This window comes from Tetrao urogallus (genome assembly GCF_951394365.1).
Source record: "Tetrao urogallus genome assembly, chromosome: 16".
NCBI classification, from domain to species: Eukaryota; Metazoa; Chordata; class Aves; order Galliformes; family Phasianidae; genus Tetrao; species Tetrao urogallus.
In genome coordinates this window covers 11,807,906-11,834,299 of record NC_136829.1, presented here as the reverse complement: position 1 = coordinate 11,834,299, position 26,394 = coordinate 11,807,906, and the positions used below count along the sequence as shown (strand labels likewise).

The following is a 26,394-nucleotide window of genomic DNA, read 5'->3' as shown; positions in this document are numbered from 1 at the left end:
AAAAAAAAAAGGCACCTTTAAACTCAAAGAAATTAAAGCAGCACTACCAAAAAGCTTAAATTACAAATAAAGCACACGCTCAAGGGTTATGTGGTTGAGCTAGCTGTCACCTTAGCTGCAGCATCATCAGAATATGACATTATTTCATAACAAAACTCTACAAATGGTACTCAGTGACCTCTATTTAAAGTGTGAGTCATTGGGAAAGTTACTGACTGTCCTCAGATCTGCCAGAACCAGGTCAGCCTGTGTATATCAGGCCTGCTGGCCATGAGCCTGCAGCACAGCTCCATCCCTGCACCAAGGCCTGGCTCCAGCCGGCGGCCGTGGGACGTGCATCAGGGCACGCTCGCTCTGCTTCTGGCCCCAGCGCTGGGCCAACTTCACTGCGGTTTGCCCCTCACAGTCTGGGTCGAGGGCTCGTGCCCCACAGCTCACCAGCAGCTCAATGCACTCACAGCGGCCCATGATAGCAGCTACGTGCAGCGCAGTCCTTCCCAGTGGAGTTTTAGAGTGCACATCTGCACCTGCAAAGAAACACAGCATGAGTGTGACAGGACTCATAGAAAGGGACAACGGGCCAGAGCTCACACAAAGTCACATTCCAACTGAGCGCTGCCATTACTCCTGCACTGGGAGAAAACGGCACCATCCCTCAACAAGATTTAACAGGGCCAGGCTGAACCTGGGCTGGAAGGAGCACTGCTGGACAATGCATATTTCTCAGGAAGGGCAAAGAGCCCAAATGTCAGAGCCATGGAAGCAGAATGTGCAACTCTGCTTGTATTGCAGTGACTGTAAAGCACTGCACAAGATCAAGAAAAACTGAACATCTTTAGATAACAAGAAAATAGAAATAACTGAGGCTCAAAAGCAAGGAAATAATTCTCATTCCTGTTTTCCATTCCGAATATGCCTACTTTAATATCAAACTTGTTACAATTAGCAAGAGCAGTTTTGATTGTTTTCAAGTCTACACCAGAGCCAATGGGGCAAATGCATTCTCCAACTCAAATACAAAAGTTGAGAGATAGTTCAGGTAAAATTCTGTAACTTGGTAAGCAGGAAGGTGATATGCTATGCAAAAACAGCCAGAGAATAAGTCTATCTCATAACATTACCATGACTCAGGAGAAACTTCACAGTGTTAACGTGACCTCTGTGGCTGGCAACAAACAGAGCCACAAAAGCACGGTGTGCTACCCACTCCTTTTTCTGCTCCGGTCCCAGAATCTTTGCATATGGAGAGGTGCCAGCATACTCTTCTGTAACTCCCAGCTGGGCCAGCTGCAGAATAAACAGAAACCTTTTAATCTCTTTCACAAAGATGGCCTTATTCTTCAAAAATATCAACAGTCTCCTTTCTGCACGTAGAGCATACTGCATAAATCATTCTAAGTCAATCATTCTAAATAGCACATGCTTCTTTTATGTTGCGCTGCCCTATCTTGATTTGCCACTACCTAATGACGTTTTTTGATAGCCATCCCTTAAAGGGAACATTAAGTTAGGTTTTCTTTTTACATGTAGTTACTGACTTCACAAATTCTTCAAGTTCACTGGAAACTGACCAGGCTCTAAGTTTTTGGGAGAGGACAACAAAAACAGGAGACACTTGCCATGTAAGCACAACTTCCTTAGGATCTAATTAAGACTTTAGGCCTTAATTCTTCTGGACAACTCAAACATTAGCTGCTTCAGGGTACCGTCTTGTACCATTTTATTTCCATAAGGTGGTCTGTGGTGTTTTTTGACAATTAAGCCAAAACATATCTCAAGTGTTGCCAAAAAGCCTTTTAGGCACAATTCTCAGGTGCCTCATACTGCTGTTATTCTCGAGACCGCAATTCCAAGCTGGACTAAATCTTTAACACTGCACCATGGCCTTCTCACCTAGTAAGAGGAAGCACATTAATAGAGCAGCTGCACAGTTATTTCTTCAATGATTTTTTTCTATTAAATATATTTGAAAGATTTTATCATTATCAACAGTTTTCTTGTGGGCTCTTAATACATCTTTCATTTCAAAGGAGACCACTGCCTTTGGCACATCTGTTTGCCTCCACACTGAGAGGGAAGATTCTAATACACAAGGAACTTAAAACATGGAGAAAAAAAACACTTTGCCCAATGGCAAAATAGAAGCAGTTTGTGGCATGAAGTAGAACAGCTGCTTACCAATGAAGTGCAACACTACACAACAGTTAATGACAGCAAGTGAAGAATCCTGCAGCATCAATTGGCAATGGTTGGGGAGATACAGAGGAACAGAATGTAACTAGCCAAGTTGGAATTTGGCCAGGACAACAGCGATAATGGTTCGTTATGAAAGGCACCAAAGGATATTTCATGATCACATCTGTTTGGGCCTAAAGATTTACAGGACATATCAGAGTACCTCACATTTCTGCTGAGACAACACTTCAGTCCTAAATCAAGAAAGCAGCATGTCCTCTATCAGAGAGCCACCGAAACTATTTGTTCTGCAAAAAAATTAAAGCTGTCTTACTAATCAGGCTTGACAGCATTGCAAACTGAAGACAGAAAGTAAAGCGAAAGGGATGCAAAATGTTTTCTGATCCTTGATTTTGAATCTGCTGTGTGCTTTGAAAGAGCATCAGTTCCCATTCTTCCTCCGTGGCCAATATTGCCAGAGAAGGATGGATTAAGAAAGAGTTTCTGCCTCAATTTCATAATTCAAACAAGTCACTCAGACTCTCTTGAATGCCTAAAAAGAAATAATCCAAAGCCCTCTCATGATTGTTTAAGATACCTTAAGAAAGAGGCCTTTCCTGCGTACTATGTGTCATCTCTCTTACCTGTATGAAAAGTACTGGAATGAAGTATCTTTTCTACAGAACACATCAAAAGAATAAAACAGCAGGCAGCTCAACAAAAAATCCCAACATTTTTCAGGTGGCAGGAACAAGAAAAGTAAACCATGAGCATAGATTACTCCTACAAAAAGTCCCAAGACAGAGAAAAAACTGGGCTTCAACTGTATATGCTGTCCACTAATAACAGCAAAAAGACATTTCTGAACAGAACAGCCTGCATTAAGGATTGACTTCTCGTTTTTGGATTGCTGTTTCATTGTTTTCCCTGTTTTTCACTGTTAACTGTTGCAGTAAATACGACTAACCTACTTAACTGTCTCTTCCGTTAAGGACTTCCTCACTCTTTTCCCTATGAACTCTTCCTCGATAAAAGCACTTAAAGTCTTCAGCAACATACTTTCAGCATTTCTACAGACAGCACCCCACCCGTTCACAGAAGCAATGGAATCAACCTTCATCGTGTCTCCTTTGGCAGCAGCTGCCACGAGATGCCCCCAGCCATCTTGCCTCCAGATGCGCATTGTAATTGTTCCACCAGGGACAAAATCATTGTCCATAAGCGTAGAATCGTCTGGCAGATCTACTGAAGGGAGTTATAAAATAAAAGCAAGTCAACGTACCCTCAGAGACTGTAAACAAATGTAAACTATAATAAATAGATGGTGAGTGAACAATAACCTGTCAGTAACCTTCAAGAACAGAGGTTACAGGTTCTTACTTTCATCCAGGTAGTGAAGCCGCTGGAAATGAAAGGGGATCCCAGTCAATAATTCCAAATCAGACTTGAGCTGCTTCAGCGTCAAGTCATTCTGGCACTGAGGTAGTGAAAATATCTCATTAGTTTCAGCTAGCCTGAGCTGGAAGCTAAAGGTCTGCAGAGGCGAGGAAGACCTGGGCATGCAGTTGTTACTGACTGGGAAGGCTTGAGGCTTTCCTCTTAACAAAGATAGGTACCATTATAAGGACAGGGGCCTAATACCAGACGTAATTCCTCCCTTCCCTCGGCGCTCCCCCTGTCATCAGGATAGATGTCACTAAGGATGGACAGCCCTGTGTACCATTAGCACGTTACAGTATCCATGCAGCATAAACTGACATCACAAAAGTACAACCTGCTTGTGTGATGTAATAGCCTGTACCAACAAAGCAAGAGAACTTCACAGAAAGTAACACACCAAGATGGTAGCAGAAGGACTTTTTCCTCTTGATTTTCACTAGGATGACAAACTTACTTCGAAGATGAGCAGTAAAGAAACTAATTACTAAAGTACACATCTGAGGCACCCACATTTCACTTTCCTGTTTTCTTTGGCCAAGTTCAGGTCACAATATACACATTAACTTGATGTGTGTTAAAAAGAGCACATGGCTGTTCCACTGTGTTTCCACTTTCACTACACAGGCTTCTCCTGTCTTTATGCAAAGTGAGGAAACACTTCACTAGGAGGTGCAAGGGGCTGCTCATTCTCTTCATTTTTACATCATGTTAAATCTTGCAGAGAAAAAAAGAGATCATGTGTTCTTTTGCAACAGTTGGCAAAAGCTCCAGAGCAAGAGATGGAACAGCCAGCGTCTGAAACAAACAAAAGGATGACTGCAGCAGCAGAACATACAGAAGACTCCTGATATGAGAAGCAAATCCAACCAGCCAGGTGCTGATTACTCATTCCCCCCTCAAAGTCTAAAAGCTTCACAATCATTCATTTATGCAGGATGTCTGAGAGCAACATCACTCTGAAAAGAAGTCCAGAATGTTGCTCCTAACTAAAGTTTGGAAGGATATAATATAAAGATCTGAATGCCACTCTCATCCAACACATCCACGAGCCTTTTCCACTTAAAATATATCTTGTTAGAGCCCCAGTTCTGACAGAATCTAAGTTTCAAAGTAGTGCTGGCATGCTTGCTTTGAGGAGTAAGTGCCGAAAGCCACTTCAAATCTACGGACATCTGATGGATTTTTTATTACATCATGATGAATTCCAAAAGACACTGGTTTAAAGAGATGATTGCACTTATGACAGGGAGATTTTCAGTAACCAAAGGAACACATTCTTATCCCACTAATGACAAAAGTCAGTTACAAGCTGATTTATAAAACAGTCACAGATTTTATTGAGATAAATACAAATAGAAAGTTACATAGATTCTCTATTCTGACAAATGAATGACACTTCCAGAGTGTCTCCATTAACTGGGTTCTAAACAACACTGTGTACAGTCACAGCTGCCACTAGGGCAGCATCCCCACAGATGCCAAGTGTACATCATACATAAGATACCAGTGAGTTTGAATTCCAAGCAACATGACTAACATGCTCTGGATTACAAGTGCTTGATAATTTCCTGTAACAGTCAAGCAATATTGCACCCACTAACATTATTTTCATGTTCCTTAGCTAGAAATGCTTTAAAGTGATATTCATACTGTTTTTGTGGAAGTGGATTAACTCACTTTGTTTTGTCTGGCTTTTAAAATACATATTTTTTTTTTTTTGCATAATTTAAACCCAGAGGATTGTATGCTAACACACAGCTTTACTCATCACTGTATACATTTGTCCAGAACAAGATGTAAAGTGCAGTCTTTAGTCATGCTGAAATCATTTCTAGTAGAAAATTGCAACAAAAAGGCAAACCTTGTAAAGGGTAAACCTGCATCAACAGACCTGCACTTCGTCATACAAAAAGAAAAAAAGACACTCCCAAAAGCTATGGTGTCCTCCATTAGTGCATGCAACTGTAGAGTTCAAACAAAGTTTTGAATGCTCCAAATGAAATCTTACCATTTGGAACAGATGTGATTTTCAGAGCTAGAGAGGTATTAAATACTGTCAAAAACAAAGATCTGTATTTAGTTTTTAGTGAACTTCTACAGATGGTGGCTTATTGTTTTTATATATATGTATATATATATTCTAACTAAAAATTCTTAATGAACACTAATCAAACATGCCAAAACACAAAAGCTTGTGTGTTTTTCAGTGGATTATTGCAAGGTGACAAAACATTATCTAAGAAATAGAGACCTGGGCTGTGTCAATGCTCAACTTCATGTAATTACAAACATACTTACATATACACACAAAAATTTTGATCAGTGCTGAGAAATTTAGTGAGCTGGTAATAGAAAAACAGAAGTAAAACCTTCTCAGAAAGGCCTTAGAAAATTTGAACTGTTATAAAATACCAATATAAAGCCAGCATTAGAAAAAGATATTAGAACTAGAAAAAATTAACTTGAATAATCTTTGTTAAGAAATTGCAATCATAAAAAGTCTGTAGAACCAGTTAAAAATATTAAAAAAAATTGTAAAAAATTAAATGTAGAATGCTGCAGAATTTACAGCTTATGCTGTTTCTGTAAGAGCAGTGATGGCAATGGTACATTTCTGCCTTTATTTTCCAAAAGTATTGCGAACTCACAAGAAAACAATTTATTACAAATACTGTACATTATAATACAAGAGTAGTTAGACAAACTGATACAAAACTGTACCCTTAAAAAATACAGCAAGTAGGTTCCTCAGCTGGACTCTGCATCTCAGACATGCCACATCTTAAAAAATAATTTAAAGAAGTGAAATAAGAGGACAGAAATATCTCCACAGATCTACTGACAACAAATTAATGGGTACACAAAGTAACTTATTACATGAAACCATTTTTCTAGTATTGAGAACTTTTTCCTCTTGGACAAGACAAACTACCAAACCAAACCAAACAAATAAACCTCTTTTTGTTTCAGGCCCTACGGGGGTAATGTAGGTTTGGAGCATAACAGAAGACAGCACCCACCAAGAATTATCAGCTTTGTAATTCTGCAAACTAGTCAGAAGCTGTCAGGTTAATGGAATTTTGTTCCATCTGTATATTGTCTCCTGAAAGACCTAAATCAACAAAAGGCACGTCCTGCTCAAGCCTAAGGATCTCAGTAGCCTACACCTGTTGTCTGCCTCTACACTTACCATATAATAAACAAAAGTTCTAGAGCAAACTGAATTAACACCTTTACCCTGAACACTTACTATTTGGAGTTTCTCCAGAACTTAGATGTCCTCTACATCTTATGAAAAAAGTAACAGGCTGATGGGGATCTGAACGTTGGCCCACTTCACAGTGCTTTTCAAACAAAGCGGGCATGAAACAGACCTGTAAAAGAGCCTAGGTCTATAACATCCTGTGATATCCTTCCAAAGATACTAACGTGTAGTAAGAACTGAATCCTTTAGCTGAAGGGAACTTCACTAGGATGGAATGAGTAATTTTCAGTTTGAGACATTAACAGTCTCTCTACAGCTACAAGCACCAGCAGTAACAGGAGCAGCGTTAACACCTGGAAGAGTACAGTTTAGTAATAAAGTAACAGAAAAGTCACAAAAAAAGTCAGAGCTCTGTGCTTTGAAAAAATATCACATTATATTAAGTAAAAATGAACCGTGCTTTACCTCCAGCAGAACAACTACTTTATAAAATGAAATGATTGAGCTTTTTTCCACTGATACAGAAAAAAATTCTTCATCTTTTTTTGTTAAAAATTAAGAGCTATTTACATATATACAATTCCTCCAGTTAAAATAAAATGCAATACTTGAAACAATACAAAAGCTACAATAAAACTGAGAAAATAATATCTTCAGGTGAATTTGCTATAATGAAGTTGCAAGGTTTAGAAAATATTGCAAGCTTATAGCAAGCAACTAATGGAACTGTTTTGTTAAAAAAAAGTGATTTCTAATTACTGAGAACATAAACTATGTGTAAGAACTGACAACACCAAATTGTGACCTAGCCTGTAGTTACCAGCCACATTTGTGAAGAAAAACCCAAAAATGAATTGATCAAAAACAAAGGTAGAAAAACAATTGTAGATGGAAAGTAGTCATGGAATGAAGATGATGGCAATTCTCAATAGGCCCTTTTTAACTCAAGCAGGCAGGAAGTAGTTTTTGTTTGTCCACCTTATTCATACTAACCATGAATGCCGTGCAAATAATAATTCTTATGTTCAGACCTTACTGGAGAAGAACATACTAGTTTTGTTTCTCAGTGGGAGAACTGTCCATGTTGTTTTGCCTTAGTTTTATGGTAGCAAAGAAGGACACATCTTGATCTCTGTCAGACTGCAAAGCTTGAATAGTCTCCTCCGCAGCTTCTAGGTGAGGATTGCCAACACTCTTAAAATAAGCTGGAATATGGGAGAAAATGAGAATTTTAAACAAAGCCAAAAAGAACCTTTTAAACCACAGGGCATACACAGCACAGAAATACCGAGGAAGTTGAAAATATATGGGGGTCTCTCATCTCATTTATAGACTCTGTGGAGACATTACAGCAAGCTAAGGAAACTGATAAAAATATGCAGCTTCTTATTTATCTTACTAGGTACGTGAAGAATTTCTAGTTCCTAAATGGAAGCATATCAGCAAACAGAAAGAGGCTCAGGAAGCTGCAGCTATACAGTGCTTCAGAAAACACTCGCCGTAACTCTAACTGAGAAAAAACAGAGGAAATTTCTGTGCCTTGCTTTGATTAACCAGAAATCAGTCTTTTTTTGCTTTCCAAGGAATGATAATAGTGAAAATCATAGCAGCACAGAAAACGACATTATCTCCTACTACAATTGTTACCTTGAGACAAAAACAAAGCAAACCGTTTCAGAAAGAGGTACAAAGCTTCATTTGAAGTATCAAATGAAAATATACTTAATTCAAAACAAATGCATAAAATAAAGCAAGAGTAACTAAGATGATGTTTAAAATTTTGAAATAAAAAAATATTTGCTGTAAGCATTATAGATACCAAAAATAAATACATGCAGTAACAGGGAGTAACAGAGCTACTTCCTGCCTTAAGCAAGTATGTAACTGCCCCCTAGTGGATGAAGGACTGCATTTGATGTATTATCCCTGCCAATTTACAGCCCCTTATGGATGATGAACAATCACTTCAAGTCAAAAAAGACACTGTGTTGTACATGTGTAAATTCTGAGATTTAAGTGCAATATCCCAGATTACAATGTATCATCGTGCTTTCAGTATAAACGGAACTAAATGAGTTTTTACCAGTCAAGCTGGCCAATTTATGAGTAACTGCACTGGCAGATGAAGGACAGCATTCATGAGACATGGACCTTTGAGAGGAAGTTAGAGACCATACCTTTCTCCAATAAAGTCTGCCTCAGAGCCTTGGCAAGCAGAACCCTTACGTTTGGCACGGGATCCGAAGCAAGACTTAAAAGACTGGGCAGTAAGTGTTCAACAAACTGATCAACAGGCATACATTCTTCTTCTACCACAGCCTACAAGATAAAAGCAAAAAATAAGAGCAAAAGCTGTGTTAAAAAGACTGTTTTTGTCACTCTTTCCTATCTTGTCCTTAATTTTGCCTGAACATTCAAAAAAGTCCATGTAATCTCTTGTCCAAGCAAAGTCAAAGGAGGTATTACAGAATGTTATCATACTAGGACTTATTTCCCATCTCAGCTACAAGGATGCCAGAAAAGACAAGGATCCGTTTTTCCAGCAGGAGGCATAGCACAACACAGGCAACAGTTTCAAAACTGGACAGCCATTCACTATTGCCAAGGCCAGACCAATGTACAGAATTTTAAGAAATTTTGGATTCCAGATTTCAGCTTTGACTACATTATTGGAAAGCCTCAAACTGGTTCCAAAGTTGATTTACATTTAACCACACAATGAAAATTCCAACCTGACAAATGAAGGCAAAAGCTTGTCTTCCAACCCACTTGGAGCAGTGGCGAAACCTCACTACGAGTTCATTAATGAAATTTAATCCCAGTGCACTTGCATTGTTTGCATAGAACTTCTGCAGTATTGCTACAACCTGTGAGCAAAGGAGAGGAGATGAAAAAAAAAGAAATGAAACACGTTGTAGCCCTGAGGAAAAGGAGATTGTTGTATTTGAATCTTACAAAGAGAAAACAAGCATATACAGCATAATCACCTCTGCTTACAGAATTTAATAAATTAATACGTTTATTCTGGAGATAAGACTTCTGCAGAGAAAGCATAAGTGAAAATAAACAAAAACTAACCAGTTTGAAGGAGATCCACCGAACTTCTGAAACTTTATCAGAGCAGAGAGTTAGTGCAATATGTCTTAAGTAGTCATAGACATCATTGGGATTGTAGAGTTCCAGTATCAGGATTAGCTGCCTGAAACAAAGAAGCAATTGGGTCACACAAGTGCACCACTAACCTGCTTCAACACCAACTGTTAGAGGTAAGGAAGAATCACTTGGAGCCTTGAAATCACCGTGGTTATTATGAAGCACTTGAACAGATCTTCTCTTTAGAAAGGTACATACACGTATCAAAAGAGGCACGTGCTTTATTCAGTGAAGCAGTGCAAGAGAAACTTCTACCCAAACTAGCTGTACAAATGCATCAAAATAACAAAAACTACAAATTGAAGCAGAACGAGAAGTTTCTTCACAACTTACTGCAACGTAAAAATGACAGATTTCTACAGAAAATGAAGGCTATGTTTCAGAAAATGATTTAAATTTAGGAAACTGCACAGAGCTCACTTCAGTCACACCAACTACATTACTGCAGCCATCAACAAATCAACCACAAAGTAACAGCAGTCTCCACTAGATGTCAGAGGACTGCTGTACAACAGAACTGCACCACAGCAAGATTTAGTTTCTTGAGTTAAACTACAGAGGGAGATTACATCCTCAATATCACAAACAAAGCAGTGAGATAAATAGAAAGACCAGTTTTCAGCTGCAAACAGTTTACAAACATTCTTTGGATATATCAATTATCAATAAGGTTTGCAAGAAAAAGAATTGAAGAATTGGGAGATGTCACTATCTCAACTATATCCCCAAATACCAACTGAATAATGCTTCTAACAATAGGTTACATATCTGCAGGATAGCAAACACACAGAATCATTTTTCTAATTCATTTCCTTAACTTTACAGTCAGTCCAGAACTGAGTAAAATCTGAAACCTCACTGAGTAGCATCTATCAGATGGTCTTATTTCAGAAGCTCCATGCAAATCAGATCTCCACTTTGATACGTGACAGGTATTCAAGCTTCTATTGTGCTCAATTACAACACAATTTGCATTTAAGAAAGTAAGAAAAAAATGCTAATTAGGATTATTATCCACTAACTCCTTAGCATAATAATCCATTTCCAAGTTAGTAATATACATGAAAGTTCCCATACTCTGCCAACTCATAACGAAACCTCCAGTTCCTGCTGTTATCAGTCACCACAAATTCTTGAAGCTGGTAAAGATATTCTCGTCTTTTGTCCGCATGAAGTAACTGAAAAAAAGCAATATTACCATGAAACTACTCAAGTTAAAAACTCTGCTGAATTTCTCTGTTAACATCTGTGTGTCTTTTCCCACTTGAAAGCAAGGTCATCCACAAGATATTTACTGCAAATTGTGCATAACCAGCCAACTACCTGGACAGGCCAGACAAAGACATCAAAAAAAGAAAACAAACCAACAAAACAAACCCACACAAATCTTCCCTTCTGCAAGGACATCTGACAAAGCACCATCTCTAGGCATAACAATTACCAACCAAAAACTACGGATCTTTGCTTACTGTGCAGCAGACCACAAACATTTGCTCCCTTCTCTCAAAGTACTAATTCTTTCCCTGTATCAGGAGCTTTTACAACCACGTTTACAGAAGTTTTCAGTTTTGATATTTCATTGGGTTATAAGGGAGAAGTGGCAGTGTAGCACAGACTTTAGCTTTTACAATTAGATATTGATGCCTGTATCTCTAACTAAAACACACTTCTTTTCCACTCAATTATGGTTTCTTGAGAAATTACATTAGCTTTTTTGCTTTCCTACCTTTAGAAAATCATAGAGATGTTTAAGGACACCAATGCGCACTTCATCGAGATCTTTCAGGAAACCATTGAAAATTGGCACCAGATCAGCAGCTGTTAGCTGATCCCCCAGAATAACTGCCAGCTCATGTATAGAGAAAGCCAACGTTCGACGTACTTTCCACTGCAAACAGTTTAAGAATTGATACAGATTAGGCACAATCATCAGAAAACAAAACAAAGCTTTCAAAGGCACCCATGGGATTGAGAGAGCAGAACAACTGAAGCAAGCTGCACAGCAGTAAGAAGTGCCAATTACATTTATGGACTGATTTAAATTCTGACTTTTTAGTCTATGTTTAATCACTTACAAGAAAGTCTATTGTAACTTCAGCGCAGCAAACCAAAAAAAAGCTACTCAAAACTCTGGTTGGAGACAACTTTTTCATTTGTTTGGTTTTGCTTGGTTGTGGTAATTGTTTTGTTTTTTACCTGCACATCTGAGGCCAGTGTCTCATAGGTATCTTTCAAGCAGTGCCAGTTTTGCCTACCCAGCGTTAAGGCCACTCCAGGAAGACTGTATGCACAGTGCTTGGCTATTTCAGTATCAACCGTCTGGGCACGAGCAGGGTCAGTCATGGACAAGTACTGGTCAAGTAAAGGTTGAGGTATGATATCCTGTAAAGCAAGAGAGCACATGAGAAACACACATTTTCCTTTAATTTAAAAATCAGTAAGAAAACATTCCTGCTGTACTACATTATTGTCTTGCTACCAATTAGTTGGCATCTAAATTAAAACAACAGCAACCCTGTTTTGTGGGTTAGCTTCACTGTAAACGACTAATTTGTCTTCCCATTAAGATACACCATTCAGTAATGAACAGTAAATACTATTTTATCAACGTGCTACATTGAATCAAACTGAAAATACATTCTTCACTGAAGACAAACAATAAATCCAGTGAAAAGTACAGTTAACTCCTACCTTTGTTGCAGATTGCCTCTACCCAGTAGGCAGCACTTAAACTTGTTTACCAGAAACTATTTTTCTAGTTTTCAGATTTAAAATAAATTTCTCCTTAAATGCTCAGAGCATTTCTTCCCATTCTACAACTGCAAAAGCTAACGCTGTATTAAGGATAAGATGAACTCTGCTAAAGCAGGTGGTATTTCAGTTACCTGTAACTTTGATTTGTCGTCTTCAAACGGAGGATGATTCTCCTGTTCTTTCTTTAAGAATACACTGGTTCCTCTGCGTTGTTCCGAGTCCTGCAGGACATTCTAGGCAATGAAATCAGACAGCCTTAGCACCATTTGCAATATTTCAAAGCATCACACCAAGAACAATGCAATTCAGATACAAAACAGCCTTTTATAAACAAAACCTTGTACAGGCAAAGCCTTGCTCAGCGCAAAAAAGATAACGGTTGAATACTAAAGACAAACACTATTAAGACTGCAATAACAAAAAGGGGAACGGTAGTTAGATTTACTTATAAAAACAAAAGTATTTTAATGCAATAAACTAACATTCATTCAGAGTTTGAACGGCTACTTTCACTACATTTTTTATTCTTGAACTGAAAATAAAGATTAAGCAAGGCAGCAGAGCAGTTGCTTCACTAAATCAATATGATAAATGTGTAACTTCTTTTGGGAAGAAAAAAAAAAAAAAATAAAAAAAATAAAAAAATCACACATCTCCCTCCAAATATGAAAACTGAAAGAATTAAAAGGTTTAAAAGGCCAAAACCACAGGGAGTCTTAAAGATGACACAGTTTGGGTGTTGGTCTTTTTAAGTTTTTGTTTGTTGGTACAATTTTGTTTGTACAGTTTTAAGTACAGCTTTTGTTCACAAATGAAGCTAGTTTTTTTTTTTGTTTGTTTGTTTTTTTTTTTTCTTTTTCCTTTATTCAAAATTATTATCAGAAATACTATTAAGGCACAAATAATTCTGCAATGTGTACATTGTGATCAAGAAATTGTGTGTGTACCAGGAACAGTGTAGATGTCACATCTAATTCAGCCTTCCACATGAGGATAAAAAGATTAATTTTAAATTTATTGCAGGAAGAACTGAGACTGTACTTGATATGTTTCATATTAAAAATCCTTCAGGGTTACCATAAAGTTTTACCTCCCAGGTTCTCTGTGAGTACACAGAAATAACAACCCTCAATAGTTTTATTTTGGTAGCAATACTTGAGGGCCTATAGGCCAGAATTGGGTCGATGTCACTGTCTACATAAAAACACTACTTCAGCTGGTAAGAATTCCTATCAGCCACAAAGCACAATACATACTTACCGTGCTTTTCAGTATGCTGGTAGTGGGCTGCTCACTGATGCTATCTTGGGACACAGAGGATGAAACAGTGCCTTCCTCCACCTGGTTACAGGTTGCATCTGAAACAGCTGTTTGATCTGAAATGGTTTGGTTCTGAAGTTCACCGCTGCTCTCTTCCATTTTTCTGGTCTCACAATCCCCAACAGAATCAAACTGAGCAGCTCTGAGAGCAGCAGACAACACTTGGACCTGAGCTGTATAAAGCAAAAGATACCATTCAGTCTCTTTTCTGCACTTAAAAGAATTAAACTTGTAATTACTTAATCGTAAGGAATAAAAAAAGTCCAAACTAAGCTTCACATAAAATGCAAACACTTGATATGTGAAAGGCCAATTACTCTTCCACAAAATCTCCACTTTAATACATCCAAATTGTTGCTCTTAATTTATGTTTTCAACAGAAACATCTACTAATTTCTACTATTGAAAGACATTTCTGAAAATCCTCATGAAGTATCACAGCATACCAGCTCACATCCCATTCCTCACCATGTCAAACATATTAATACAAATTCTTTTTAATATTCTTGAATTTTTAATGCCTTCTCCAGGCAGCCGAATACGCATTTAAAAACATTATTAAAAAATTCTAGCTAGGGAAGGAAATTAGTCACACCACTTCTAAACTGGTTAGCAGAAGTAGATGGAAAATAAAAGGTCAGGTTTACCACTGACCAGTATCACCAGTTAATGTGGACAAACTGTACTGTTACAGTGCACTGCTTCTATGAACAGGAAGTTACTAATTGTTCAGAATAAAAAAAACCACAGTAGCTGTATTTCCACATGCCTACAGCAAGCAGCCTCAAGACACAACAGAGGATAATTTAAAGGAGAAGAATAGTAGAATACTTCGGAAATTAGGGAAACAGAAGAACTGATAAAAGACATATTTACAAGCTAATTCACTGCAACACTTGAGATATTCAGTGGAATGAGAAACTTGATTAAGGATGACCGATGTCATCACCACCAAAAAGCAGCCAAAGATTTTTGTAAAGGTGAGGATCTACTGGGAAAGAATGTTTTCTTTGTTAGTCTCACCTTGAACATCTGGATCATCTATGTGCTCCTGTAAGCTTTCCAGAACCTTTTTTATTTCACTGCTAGCAACGCAGTTATTACACGGCCCTGAGCAGCTGTCTTTGTGCTTCTCAGTCTTGAACTGAAGCAACTCCAGCTCCTGACTTATATCAGGCAGCGGAGGCCGCCAGTAGAGAAAAGTATTAAATACATCCTCAGAACACTGTAGCCTTGAGGTAACTGCTGGAAAATTGATGTCCTTAGCGACTTCCACACCAGCAACAACTCCATCATCCTGAGGCAATCTAGACAGATCTTCTCCAGAACTCATACAGCAATCTGAACTTGCTTCCCACGTGTCTCTACTGAGGTTCTCAACAGAGACTAGCACATTAACTTCAGCTGAAGTCTCCTCAGTTGATGACTCTGATTTGATTTCCATTGGTTGTTCCAAACTGATAACAAACACACAGTTATCCATATAAAATATCTATAACAGTAATTCCTCAGTGAAATACTTCAGAAAAATAGTTTCAACTGCAGAAGCTTATTTTCTCTGCAGAAAGACAAAATATGTTAGTACTATGCTTTATTTCACCAGTTTTCCCTTTATCTTCCTTTGAAGCCATAAAAATCAATTACACTTTAATAATGTGGCTACACTCAGACATACATGCAAGACTTCGTATTTCATTCCTTTCCTGGAACTATTTTCAAGATTTTTACCCCAAGCAACAACTAAAAGAATTACCTTCTTATTTCTCCCTTCCCCTACAGCACATCTTTCCCATGATTTTACCTGCATGATGCAGCATTTGCAGTAGAGGCAATTACAGTCACGTTGTTGCTTGGTTGGCAGGAATTGGAATTTACATCTTGTGCTGATGGCCGGATGCTCAGTGTCCCATCTTCTCGGATGTAGAGTCCAGCACTTGACGGATTTGCAAAAGTGGAAATAAAAGGGCCAAGAGACTGAAAAGCTGCCTGACGAACCTGGTGTAGGAGAAAGACAACATTCAGGATTCGTGCAACTCCTGTAGAGCCAATGCTTAAAATAAAATTAGGTTTGAAGTTGTTTCTTACTACAACAGCTTCATTTTATACCAAAAATAACCAATTAACAAATAAGTGGCATCTATAAAAAGAATGTTGGAATATTAAACATGTATCTATAAACATGGTAAGGGTCTCAGTGCAGACTTCAAAGAACACATTTAACAAAAGCAACCTATTCTCTGAAGACTACACTTAGAATTTCTATCAATTTTCTTTTATAGTAACAAAAGAGGTAAAGTAAGTTAAAAATCTTTTTAGAGAAGCTTAAATTTTACTAGATTAGAGTCTTACCCTAGCAAATTTTGTGTGGAGAACTTACAGTGTGCCTCTGACTTGCTCACTATTTGTGTATGATCTGCCTGGGGGGACGCACCAGTGACAAAGTGAGTTACTTACCCATCTACAAGTGTCACTAATAAGACTGATGAAGAGTGGGGACAGTTTGCTCCTGCGGACCTCTGGGGATGTGGTGTAAGACACTGCCATAAAGCATTCAGCACAAGCTTTTCTCATGCCCCAAACACTGTCAGAACAAAGCTCAAAGAACTTGGGAATCTGCCAAAAATAAGCAAAACCAAGACAAATTAAAGACTAAGCAAGGACTGTAGTAACTTACTATCAATACTATACTATACACTATAACTGTACTATCTATATATCTCCTTTGGAACTGGAGACAATGAAAACTCACAGAACAGATGAGTGAGGACAGGTTAAAAGTAGTTTTTCCCTGTTTCTTCAGTTAATATATATTTCCCATTTACTTTTATTAGGGCTTTATGTATAACTACATGCACTGGAAAATATAATTTCAGGAAAAGTTAGCCATTTATAATTATAACTCGATTGTTCATCTAGTTCAGGGAAAAGAAAGAGTCAGTAGTTCAAAAGTATACATATGAGCCACCAATTATATTTAAAAACATTCTGAAAAACAAGAGCTGTTTATTTCTGCTCAATTCCAGTTCTGATATACAATTGCAATCAAGCCTTATACAAAACCATTTCAAAAATGCATCAACATGGATTACAAGACAAGACCTCATTATTCAACTTTTTGAACTGATAAATACATGTGTTGTAAATGGATTTGGATTTTTATTTTTTATTTTTTCCCAACATACCAGAAGTCTTTCTGTGGCTTCTTGCCCGACTGCATTACAAATGTCACCAAAATTAGCCGCACAAATCTGAAGAAAAAAAAGTCAATAACAACATTCTGGACTTTTCAAGTGCTTTAGTTTCATCGTGAACTTCACCACTTACACCCACTAACAACTGCACATTTGACTATTCAAATTTCAGCCATGTAACTACATCCTGTAACATTAGCTCACCCCAGATAAAGACTCGATAGAGCAGGCTTCTGTAAGCCACATGTCTTTGAAATCAATAGTGAAAAGTACTCTGCATTGTGAAGAGTTTCATCTGCTTCAGTAATAATTAAAAGGGCCCAACAAGCCTACTGGAAGTTTAATGACTTGGAACTTCAGCTGTCAAAAATAAAGCAGACTAAAACATGATATGAGGGTCAGGACTTAGGTGCACTGATAGAACTCTCTTTGCTGGCTTAAGCGCTTTGCTGAAGCAAAGTTTAACCAAGGTCTCAAGTTGGTGCCATTTACAGGGCAGTAACTTACAAATTCTATAATTAAGGCAGGATAGGACATTCATTCATGATGCAAAAGAAGTAGCTGAAATCTAAAATCAATTAACATGGGCCTCCATTAATGTCTGATTTATTTAATGTAAGTCAGAATTATAATGCTCTAAAACAGGTCACATTCCAACAACCACAGCTTACATTAGGGTCCAAACTGAAGTTCTAAGTGACCTTTAAATCTACTGAACTATTTTAAGACTTCATAGTATGAATTTCCTTTGTACTTGATCATGACTTAGAATAAATCTCACACTTCTGAGACTTCTCTGTTCAATAATATAGGATGAATCTCTCAAATATCTACTCCTTCTGAATTTCTGGTTTTGAAGAACTGACCATGGTGGTTTAAGTATTGGTTGTGAAAAACTATTAAATGGCCCCAGACTTGCTATTCCCAAAGGACTGTTACATATTTCTTTACTGAACTTCAGAAACTACAGCCATTCCAAAAACTGGAAAGCATTCTTCTAAGAATCTTTCAAATTTCGTCAGCAAAAGTTATAATTTAATTCTTCAAGTAGGCATTTGAATAACTACATATACACAAATTCTTTCAGTTGAAAATACACCAACCTTTCGGACTTGAAACAATTTCCCATCACTACAAAGTTCACAAAAACGAGGAAGTAGCAAGTGCTCAACTGTTGTTCTGCTCAGCATAGAAGCCATTTTACAGATTATCTGAAATGAAGAAGAGAATATGAGGAAGGACAAGAAAATTAGAAAGCTTATAAGCAAAGTCCCAAACTGCTCCTAAAAATTACTTGTGTTTTTTAAATCTCTCAATATAAGGTATCAAGTCCTCACCTTGCCCAAATCCTTTGAGAATTTGTTTTTCCAACAGTGTTCAACGTTACAAATAACTAATAAACTTACAGATTCAAGATCTAACAGCTTAACAGACAAGCTGTGGTTCCAGCTTCAACTATATCACTACAGCACTTCTGCAATTTGCAACTGAGCAAATTATAATAAACAGAGAAATACAACAAACTGCAATAGTGATGGCATAGAAAGTTTAGGTTCCATGATTACTGTAGAGCTCTTAGGCTTATTAAAGTACTGCACAAAAGCTGTCACAAATACATTCCAAAAGGGCTTTATAACAACACTGATAAAAAAAATAGAAAAAAAAGCAATTAAAGAAAAGCCTAACAAGTAAAGATACAAGCTTTCTTTCAAGTTCACTCACATTCACAGCTTCCACTTTATACTCATCATCACTGTCAGGAGCAGAGAGGTCCAACAGAATTGGACACACTTTGTTTTCAATGTCACTCTGAGAAACAAGATCTTGTTCCAAAAGTACAAGCAGTGCTTCTTGACCTGCCTTTCTAACCTGTTAATGTGAACAAACAGAAGTCTACAGCTGTAAAAACAACATTTACTGATGTGAGAGCTACAAGAGGTATGCTTCTGTAGAATACAAAGGTACAAGGTTAAAGAAAGAGGAAAAAAAAACAAACCAAAAGTTAAAAGTTGTTTTTTTAAAAAAAAAAGTTGAGCACTATAATTAATTAGTAATAAATATTAAATGTTAATCTAATTGTTAGATGCCCTTGCATCAAATTGTGAGGAGAAGCCAAAATCTTAAGTGTAAGTCAGAATTCAGAAGCCATGACTCCAGTAACACAATGTCAATATGCCATTAGGTAAATCCTGCAAGTTCCCCACTAAGGGAAGTAGGAAAAAATGCATATATTCAGACTTCCATAGTAAATTGTGCTGCATTCAATAAATACAAAGTGCTACAGAAGAACTGGATATCAATTAACAGGGAATTTCTTATTGCCTTTTTTCTCGTGCTTCAGGATTACCAAACCACATCAAAATTTCCAGATATTTAACTCACACAGCCTGTTTTTCCTACCTGATTGTTCACATCTGTCAGATATCTCACCACTATGGGCATCAGGTATTCAAAAAACGCTGTTGGGAATTTTGGTCGACTTTCTTGCAGAAAAATGGCAATTGGAGGTATTTGTTCCATCAGCTCTGTACGTACAGTCGGCTCTACCAATTAAAAAAAGTAAAAACTAAATCAGGAAATTCAAAATTAAAAACCTTAAGAAAAAGGCAGGATTTTATTTTGGTTTAACGTTTACAAAATGGACTAAAATGAAAAGACTCAAAACATACAGAAATGTTACCACTGAGATTGCTGGTTTCTGAAGGAAATAAATAGAATAACCTCACAACACATCACCATGGTACAGAATTACAAAAATTAAAATAAATACATTCAAACCTGCATCTTCAGAGAGCCTGACCACAATTTCCATTACAGTCAGGAAATCTTCCTCATTATTGCTGAAATCTCGAAAGACATCCAAAAGACCTCTGGCAATAATCTGCCTGTGAAGAGACAACATATTAATCGCCTTAGCATCTTGTCAACAACATGGGTGGAATATGGCAGGATCTTAGCAAAACCAGATGGAAACCCTAAAACACAAGACCAAGATCTACTCCGATTATTCAGACATACAAGGTACACAATTTTGCCAGGCTCCAACAAAACAAAGATGGAGTCCAAGACATTAAACGACCAACAGATTAAACTACCTTTTATGGAAAGTATTTTGTAACAGCTTGTTTTTCAAACAAATGTTCAATTTAGCAAAATAATGAAAGAAGTAGTGAACCCCTGACATCCACTAGTAGACTCAGGCTGCCATCCAGCAGAACTGTTGAATCCTTACCTGTTAAATACATTTTCACTGAAGGCATATTTTTCTAAACGAGCCAGTGGGGTCAAATTGTCCTGTCCTGGAATGTCTAAGAATGCTGTTATCCTCATGCTATCACAGTCTGGTCCATAATCTTCAAATCCAACTTGAAAGACAAGTATAACAGAACAACAAAACAAAGCAATTTTAAAAATCACACAAAAGTCAGCAAGAGATGCTGAATACAAAATATCCTACACCAACACTTTTTTCAGAACTATCCTTCAAAGCAAAACTGTGCATCACTGAAAACTGCTTACAAAAATCTCTATGCTGTGCCTAATTATGTGCAGAGCAACACTTGTGTACAGAGCTGTAAAGTCAAGCCTTGAAGTGCAGTCTATTTCAGCTGTCATAATATCTTTCCCTTTTAACATTTCACATTGCAACTTGAGTGAGCTAACTACGTGCATGTTAAAGAGGGCTCAGGTGAAAGAATTACGTGCCACCAACAGACAAATTCAGAATAAGAATCAGTCCCATTAAGAAAAATGGCAATTTTTGCAATGACAAAATCCCAAACCATATTGCTTTGAACCCACAAACTCTTGTCTGCTTCAAAGCTACCGAGGCTCCTTTTTCTCACTGAAGCCATGGGTCTCACTCATCTACATCACACTGGTAGCCTAGAAAACACCTCAACTTCACCTCATTTCTAAGGGAGACTTTTACTGCAGACATTATTAACTACAGAGTTTCTCTCATTTCATATAGAAACACATACAGCAATCGAAGTGGCAGAAAATACTGCACTGGAGTAGCTGATATTTCTCAGTTTAAAACTTTCCCAGCAAAGCACGCTTCTGAATTATTTGGACTTTGTTCACACTAATAACAGCAAGTGTGATACTCCTTAAGCACAAATCATGCCACTACTGCTTCTCAGATGCAAGGTCTCAGAACAGCACGTGTGCTAGCAGTGACAAGCACTGTAAAACAGAAGCCAGTTCCTGACTTGGCAAGACATTATATTAGGTATTTAGATTGGTAAAGAAAACACAAAACTGGTAATAATTCGTAAGCACAATGACAAGCCAAATGGTCTGTGTTTGAAACTGCCTATAAAAAAAAATCCAGGCGCTCCAGGCTGCCTCCATAGGCAGAGACCTCCTGTCTGCAGGGAGGGGAAGTTTAAAAAAAACCAAACAACACAACAACTCCCAAAAGTACCACCAAAATATAAAGCAAACCATTGGCTAAACAAATAAACAAACCAGACACAGTTTCATTTATAGCATCAATTTCTCCTGCTTACAAAAAGGGGAAGAACAGGACATACTTAGCAGATTAACAGATATGCACGTGAAGACCTACATAACCACCCCTTCAGTATTCTGGTTAAATAAAAAACTGAAGTATTTCCAAATACATCATCCCAGACTGTATAAAGCTTTTGCACACCCTAAAGAGAAGTTGTTATTATTTCATAATACTCTCTCAAATTGCCAGGAGGTTAAATGGTGCATATACAGAATCACAGGGTTCCCGACACAACAATTTCTTCAGCACTGCAGTGGCTGTACCTTAATCAGTATAATGAAGTTTCAACTCTATCCATCCTTTACCACTGGTTTTCTGTCACCAACGCTTCTCTAAAGAACCCCTTAATCTGAGACCAGGTGCGATGGACTTTGGCTCTAAACTGCATCAATATCCACTACAAATCTGTATACAAATGATAATCTGTTACTCAGGGGTACTAAGCCTCGGCTTTTTTCCTGCAAGGAGAAAGTCCAATTTTATACATATGACTGATTTCCCATTATTTAATACTCAGGTTTCACTTTACATGCTTAAATGGACTGAATCTATAGAAGACATTGCTTTCAAACTCACAGAAGACATCCATTACTTTGACTAGGAAATGGTTTCCTTGTATCAGACGCAAACTGAAGCCAAAACATTCTCCACAGAAATACAGGTCATTTAAAAAAGAAAAAAAAAAAAAAAAAGGAATTATTTGGACATACTCGGGGCAAAACATTACGCTGCAGTCCTCTGGGGAACAAAAGAATAAAACAAACAGACTGGATTTCTGAAGGCATCATTTCTAAGGAACCTATCTGAATTTTAAGACAGAGCAACTCTACTTGTTGGAGACAAGCTCCCACCAACAGCTCAACGGAACTCAAAAAGACGACAACTGTGGGTTTAGACCAATTGTTCCCACTTAAAATGTATACAGACAAAGAGAACCCACAGCTACCTGACCAGAAGCACGTGCTACTCAGTCTTATACTCGTTCTTATGGCAGCCTTAGTTTCATTCAAGGGGCCATTATTATTTCTAAGAGCATGTAAACAACAACCATGAAGTTGTCAGGTTCAAATCACTTATTTGCACAAGTGTAGACAGTTTACACTACACAGAGCTAATAGGGATTGATCTATCCACATGCTGGGATCCCTCCAAGCTCGTCTGAAGGTACCAGCACTTCCTGCTTCAAAGCAAACCCACTGTATGACTGAGGGCTGTCAGGAAGCTACAGGCTGTAGGAGAGGATGCACATTTCCTTTTGGAGATTGTAACTCTTTCCCATCTCATAAACCCATTTCCGCCCATCCCCACGCCTGCACGATTACAGCATTACATGTTTGAAGTGCACACAGACTGAGCACTCTTGCACTAGCTGATTTTTGAGGCTAGCCACCTGCTGTGCAAGGATCCACTGAGGCTTGAAAACAACACAAACAATAATAATGAAAACCCAACACACTTGCCATTAACTTCATCTAGTTCCCACTTGTTACTGAACTACAGAGCAACTCAAAAATGAATGCACTCAGCAGCCCATTTTGCTATTGGCCCCTTCATACATTTTGAGCAGAATTCCTACCAAGTCAAATGATAGTGAAACAAATCTCTATAGCCTGACCATAATGCTACACCTAGGATTAGCTTTACTAGTTGAGCAGTTTTATTATTCATTTAAATTGGCTAAGTACACATTAGTGCTTCTAGGACCTGAGGGAAAACAGAGTAAACCACTTTTACTAAGGATGAAGAGAGTTAAATACTCGAAATTTTTGCATGCACTCTCAATACCCGGAACAGTCACAGCAGAACCCATTTCCACTTCTCTCACAACTTTTTTTCCCATAAAGGAAGCAGCTATAGATAGCTCCAAGTTTTAGACTACAGGGTAGCAGTAAATAAATGGAAAAAAATAAGGTGGTACTTCTAACGTATATAATATTTGCTCACAGGTGAATGAAGTATTTATTCAGCACTTTCTTTCCAGTGAAACAAAAAAACTTCAAATATGCTCAGCTACAAACAAGAACTTCTGGTCAGCCCTGAGGTGGTCAGACAGATGGATATGATGGTCTCTACAGGTCCCTCCCAACTGAACTACCTAAGCCTATCCCACCTGTTGGAAGAACCATATATACATATGTATGTAAAGGAAACTAATGGAGAATGAATGCCTAACTCCAGGACAAACCCACAGAACGCTATGAGATATTTGCACTTATTTCTGCTGTTTGTGCTTTACGCTCAGCAAACAGAACTCAGATGACACACTAGTATCTTTGTTTTATTGCAGACAGAAAAAAAGAGAAATGGAACTGGGAACAATTCAATGATGGGATTCAATTCAATTGATGCAATCAATTCACATAGCTGAGCATTTGTTAGCACTATGAAAAGGATTTTTGTTTGCTTTTTTTTTTTTTTTTTTAATTAGAGTAGAAAGAATCGAATATTTCTAAGTCTTAAATAAGGCGCTGTTGCAGCTCTGGCTATTAGAGAAACTCAGGTGAGACTGATTCTGCTCTACAGAACAGATGAAACACATCATCTAATATCTTTCTCATCAAAATCCTGCTCAAAACTCGCATGCTTTGTCATTTAAGGTCTTGGTGTGGCCTTCTTTCATTTACTGACTGCAGTAACCAGCAACCTCCAGTACCTACTAATAACAACTCCTTATAGCACTAACAAGGCTCCAAATCCTTACGTACTAAAAAACCCATGTACTACAAGTATTACCCTCCAAGGTTTCCTCATTTCTAATTATAATTTACAATTCAATAAGACTCACACCGTTACAATTTAAGTGTCTGCACAAATATCAAAGACATTCTGTAATACACTTACAGATACAAACACAAAACAAAATGAGCTATCTTGCATACAGTTAATCCCAACATTTTCTAAATATTATCAAAATACAAATGAACACTTTTTGTCCTACTACCCAAAAGGGTGAAGCCTCAAGCACTGAAAGCAAAACCAGTTAGCAGCACCAGCTAATGACGTTCCATAGGAAGACCCCCTCCCTGCCTGCAGAGGCCACATCCCTGCACACCTTGCCAGGGGACACTTAGCCTCTTTAACACCCCACAGAATGGCCAGGGTTGGAAGGGACCTCAAGGATCATGAAGCCCCAACCCCCCTGCGACATGCAGGGCCACCACCCTCCACATTTAATACCAGACCAGGCTGCCCAGGGCCTCATCCAATCTGGCCTTGAACACCTCCAGGGACGAGGCATCCACAGCCCCTCTGGGCAGCCTGTTCCAGCTGTGTTCTCACCACTCTCTCTGTAAAGAACTTAAATGTTCTGTACCCAATGTTTCTCCTGCTGTTCCTCAAAATCACCTTCTTTAAACAGGGTTTAAACACTAATGATAAGATTCAGGAAAAGTTATTCTGTAATTATCCTTCTGCTGTACATTTTCCAGCACTGCTACACAATAAAATTCACATGCTAAACAAATCAGTGCACAAACAAAACAAATTCTGCTTCCGTTTTCTTTTTTTTTTTTTTAATGGAAAACTCAACACAGCATCCCAACCGCCCTATGTGCCAGCCGCTTTCTAGTTCAAACCAGCAGCAGCCGAAGCCTTATCTCCTGAGACACAGCTATCTCCAGGCTGCCCCGCACTCCTACAGCTCTGACCCCACGACACAACTCCGGACCGGGGGCTGCAGCCTCGTCTGGCACCCAAGGAAGGGCACTTCACCTAAACACACGGGCTCGTGTCGGCTAAGAGCAGCACCGAGGCGGATTTACTTTCACGCCCTGCCCCAGCAGCGCACACAGTAACGAAGTCTGCGCTTCGGAGATGCTCCAAAAACAAAACGTAGCGCCTTTAGCAAAGCTCTCAGAGGCCTCACCCATCGGAATTAGTACAGCAAAAATCCCCCCAGACGGCCCCGGCCAACTTTCAGCCACAACAACAGCACAGTCAATCCTTTAAGCCGCCCCCGGCCCCCCCCCCCCGCCTCGCAGCTCGGCGGTCCCGACCCGTCGCCCCTCAGCACGGCGACGAGAGCGACGCGTGCCGCCCCGCCGGCACGGCGATCCCTCGGAAGGCCCGCGAGCCGTCAGACCGCCCGAAAGCCGTCCGGGGGTAAAAACGGAGAGGTGAAAAGAGCGCGACAGCGGGGCCGTGGGGCGGGGGAGGGCCTGAGCGGGGAGGCAGAAAAATAAAAAACGGTTACTCACAATCATCTAAGTCATCCTGCAAATCCACAAAATACAAAGGGATCCCTACGAACAAAAACAAAAGAGACACCGAGGGGTTGGTTCGGGGGGCGGCGGTGAGGACGGTCCGTGGCAGCGCTGTCTGGTGCCGCCCCCCGCCCGCGCCCACTTACCGGCCATCTTGGATCGGACATGGGCGAGGAGGAGGAGGAGGACGGGAGCGCGCGGGGAGGAGCCGCCCGCACTTCCTGCCCTCGGTTCAGCCTCCAAACGCGACCGGTTTAACAGCCGGCCGCTCCCCGCCGGCGGATCGCCCCTCGACGGCCGCCGTCCCTTCCTCTGAGGGAGGAAAGCTGCGGGCGGCGGCGGCCGCGCTGGGGGGTGTGGTCAGGTGACTCCGGCGGCCGCCCAAGATGGCGTCGGGTCCGCGGCGCCTGAGGAGAGAGACGCGTTGGTAGCGGG

General features: G+C 39.0%; 2 protein-coding genes across 2 annotated transcripts; both read right to left on the bottom strand.

Moving 5' to 3' along the window:
* Positions 1-255: 255 nt before the first annotated feature.
* Positions 256-3,736, bottom strand: ANKRD60 (ankyrin repeat domain 60; the record flags this gene model as incomplete). The annotated part of the gene is made up of 4 exons (XM_079543358.1): positions 256-527; positions 1,122-1,287; positions 3,290-3,420; positions 3,556-3,736. 4 exons carry the CDS (start codon positions 3,734-3,736, stop codon positions 256-258), a joined length of 750 nt encoding a protein of 249 aa, XP_079399484.1.
* A 4,134-nt stretch (positions 3,737-7,870) lies between these two features.
* LOC306952596 (serine/threonine-protein phosphatase 4 regulatory subunit 1-like) lies at positions 7,871-26,112 on the bottom strand (the record flags this gene model as incomplete). The annotated part of the gene is made up of 20 exons (XM_079543317.1): positions 7,871-8,025; positions 8,998-9,139; positions 9,553-9,687; positions 9,899-10,019; positions 11,051-11,151; positions 11,700-11,861; positions 12,170-12,355; positions 12,859-12,948; positions 13,988-14,220; positions 15,071-15,504; positions 15,849-16,042; positions 16,502-16,660; positions 17,230-17,295; positions 18,342-18,449; positions 18,961-19,107; positions 19,639-19,781; positions 20,017-20,123; positions 20,471-20,603; positions 25,954-25,998; positions 26,106-26,112. 20 exons carry the CDS (start codon positions 26,110-26,112, stop codon positions 7,871-7,873), a joined length of 2,868 nt encoding a protein of 955 aa, XP_079399443.1.
* Between the last annotated feature and the right edge of the window lie 282 nt (positions 26,113-26,394).